This window comes from Callorhinus ursinus, unplaced genomic scaffold (genome assembly GCF_003265705.2).
Source record: "Callorhinus ursinus isolate GAN/ISIS: 27379988/994484 unplaced genomic scaffold, GSC_fseal_2.0 scaffold45, whole genome shotgun sequence".
In the NCBI taxonomy this organism is placed as follows: domain Eukaryota; kingdom Metazoa; phylum Chordata; class Mammalia; order Carnivora; family Otariidae; genus Callorhinus; species Callorhinus ursinus.
In genome coordinates, this window is record NW_027397107.1 from 396,852 (window position 1) to 399,873 (window position 3,022).

At 63.3% G+C, this 3,022-nt stretch overlaps 1 protein-coding gene across 1 annotated transcript in view; it reads left to right on the plus strand.

Moving 5' to 3' along the window:
• Positions 1–3,022, plus strand: part of ACSBG1 (acyl-CoA synthetase bubblegum family member 1) — a 45,339-nt gene that overhangs the window by 31,535 nt on the left and 10,782 nt on the right. The window contains exons 7-11 of the mRNA XM_073882123.1: positions 329–409; positions 493–642; positions 960–1,136; positions 1,795–1,976; positions 2,781–3,011. Of these exons, the coding sequence (XP_073738224.1) occupies positions 329–409; positions 493–642; positions 960–1,136; positions 1,795–1,976; positions 2,781–3,011 (821 nt within the window). The remainder of the gene's footprint in view (positions 1–328; positions 410–492; positions 643–959; positions 1,137–1,794; positions 1,977–2,780; positions 3,012–3,022) is intronic.

Sequence of the window (3,022 nt, forward strand, 5' to 3'; positions counted from 1 at the left end):
CTCTGTCCCCCTCCCCTGCTCTGTCCCCCTCCCCCCTCTGTCCCCCTCCCCTCTCTGTCCTCCTCCCCCCTTCTGCCCCCTCCCCCCTCCGTCCCCCTCTCTTCTGCAAAGTTGTAGGATAAGCCATACTTCATTCAACCGGGCCCTGGGACGCTTGGTTTCCCCATGAGGGGACAGCCGTGCATGAAGAGGGACAGGTGTCAAAGGTCAGAGCCTGGAAACCCAGTGACCAAAGTGCCTGACGGGCAGGCCAGCAGCTGGTGAGGAGGCTCTTCTCAGCAGGTAACTTTTTTTCAATGAAACCCCATTACTTTTCCCACCAACACAGACCTGGAAAGACCTGCCCCATCTGAAGGCTGTAGTGATATATGGAGAAGCACCTCCAGAGAAGATGGCCAGTGTGTACACGGTACGTGTGGAGGGGCATGGGGGGCAGGGGGCCAGTGCGGCCGCCCTGCTGACGGAGCGCCCACGCTCACCCACCCGCTGCAGATGGAGGAGCTCATGGAGCTGGGGGATGAGCTGCCCGAGGAGGCCCTGGACTCCATCATCAACACCCAGCAGCCTAACCAGTGCTGTGTGCTGGTCTACACCTCCGGCACCACCGGGAGCCCCAAGGGCGTGATGCTAAGTCAAGACAATGTAGGATGGAGCCCAGATGGGTGGGCTTGGCTGCAGGTGGATCTGGGCACTGGACCTGCCCTAGCAGCCCCTGGGGACACTCTTCTGGCCCCTCAGCCCGGGGGGTGGGGGGAGTCAGGACATGTAGGACGGCTTTTGGGTCTGTGGTCCAGACCGAGTCCAGTGAAGGGGATGGGGAGGGGAGGCCTGTTCTGCGAATTCCCCGCAGGGACGCCCTGGGTGGGAGGAACCCCTGAAGAGGGCGCCGGAGCCCCCGGGGTGAGCACTTCCAGGGCTGGCTGGGAGACACTGCTGGGGCCCGTGCGCTTGTCCTCCAGATCACGTGGACAGCACGGTATGGCAGCCAGGCCGGCAACATCCAGCCCGCGGAAGTCCAGCAGGAGGTGGTGGTCAGCTACCTGCCCCTCAGCCACATCGCCGCTCAGATCTACGACTTGTGGACGGGCATCCAGTGGGGGGCCCAGGTCTGCTTCGCCGAGCCTGACGCCCTAAAGGTCAGTCCTCCTCCGCCTGAGCGGGCCTCTGAGCTCGTGTGCCGCACACCCACCTGAGTGTGTACCCGTGAGCGTGCATGTGAGTGGGTGGGCCCCCCGTGCATTTACGGGTCAGCACTCTTCCCCCACAGTCAGCATGGCCCACATGACCAACCGAGAGGCGGCTGACGATGGTATGTAGAGGAGAGGGGTCCACATGCCGTCCAGGATAGGTGGTCCTCAGAGGAAGGCCACAGGTGGCCACAGCACCGCCCCGCTTCCCAGTCTCATCAACTACCCCCCATTCTTTGGAAACGTATTTTAAGCATGAGGAGAGCTCTCCCAGATGCCCCCTGGCACACCTCCCCCACCTGCACCTCCTGGCCCAGATCGTCCCTCGTCCGTTCCTATACTGGTCACTGCTTAAGGGGGATGGTCATGTTCAGGTTAGAGAGGAAAGAGCGGCCACCCCCAGGGCTGGGAGGGGACTGAGGAGCCTTGAAGCATCTGGCCACATGAGCAGCAGGGATGGCCGCCCAGTGGCGGCCGACAGCTTGGGACACGTTGTGTGCAGGTGTGTGCACCTGTGCAGGATGCCTGTGGGGTGTGTGCACCTGACTCTGGCGTGGGGGGCCTCCTGGCACTGAGCCGGCACGCCTTCCTCTCTGGTGCTGGACAGGGGAGCCTGGTGAACACGCTGCGGGAGGTGGAGCCCACGTCCCACATGGGGGTGCCTCGAGTGTGGGAGAAGTTCATGGAGCAGATCCAGGCGGTGGCGGCTCAGTCTGGCTTCATCCGGCGCAAGATGCTGCTCTGGGCCATGTCGGTGACCTTGGAGCAGAACCTCACCTGCCCAGGCAGGTATGGAAGGCCAGGGGACAGGAGACCAGGGTGGGGGGTGGCCAGCAGGGCTGGGGCATAAGGCCAGCATGCACCTGAGGATCTGCTGGGCTGGGCTTGTCCTGGGGACCCCCGTGCAGAGGCCCCATCAGGTGCTGGGCTGGAGACCTCTTCCAGACCCCACAGGAGATGGTCACCCCACCTCTGGGTTCTGACTGGCAGGACTGACTCGCTCCCGCTGGGTGGCGTTCCCCTCCCCCGAGCTCCTCACAGGCTCCTGTGGGGTGTCCTGACGCAGCAGGGGGCCAGGGAAGGGGCCACAGTGACCAGCCCTCTTCCGGGCTTTCCAGCCTCCGAGTGACCACAGAGCCTGCGGACTGCTTTTCAAATTCCCACATAGTGCACAGTGCTGGGGGAGGGGCCATGGCATAAACCTGGCCTGTTCCACGGTAGGAATGTTCTCCCTCACTAGCAAGTCTGGGAAATGGTATCATGTCCCGTGAGATGCGTATGCATGTCTGCAAACACGGCCTCGTGTGCACGGACACGGGGAGTGAATATCCGTGCACGACTCATTTGTGGGCTTCAGATGGGGTCACGCCCGTTGGCCCCGCACGTCCAAGCAGACATACTTCAAGTCCCCGCGCCTGTACACACCCAGCCTGCTTGGCCTCCGGGCTCAGGACGTAGTGCACACCAGTGCACACACACCCGCGCGTGCGTGCTCGCTCACAACGGCCAGCCAGCGTGCACCCGCCGAATACCCGCCTTGCTCCTGTGAGCGCGTGTGGGTTCCTCCGTGGACCATTCCTCCTCCCCCCGCAGCGACCTGAAGCCCTTCACGGCCAGACTGGCAGATTACCTAGTGCTCGCCAAGGTCCGCCAGGCGCTGGGCTTTGCCAAGTGTCAGAAGAGCTTCTACGGGGCTGCCCCCATGACCGCTGAGACGCAGCACTTCTTCCTGGGCCTCAACATCCCCTTGTACGCAGGCTACGGCCTCAGCGAGACCTCGGGCCCCCACTTCATGTCCGGCCCCTGCAACTACCGGCTCTACAGGTACATGCAGG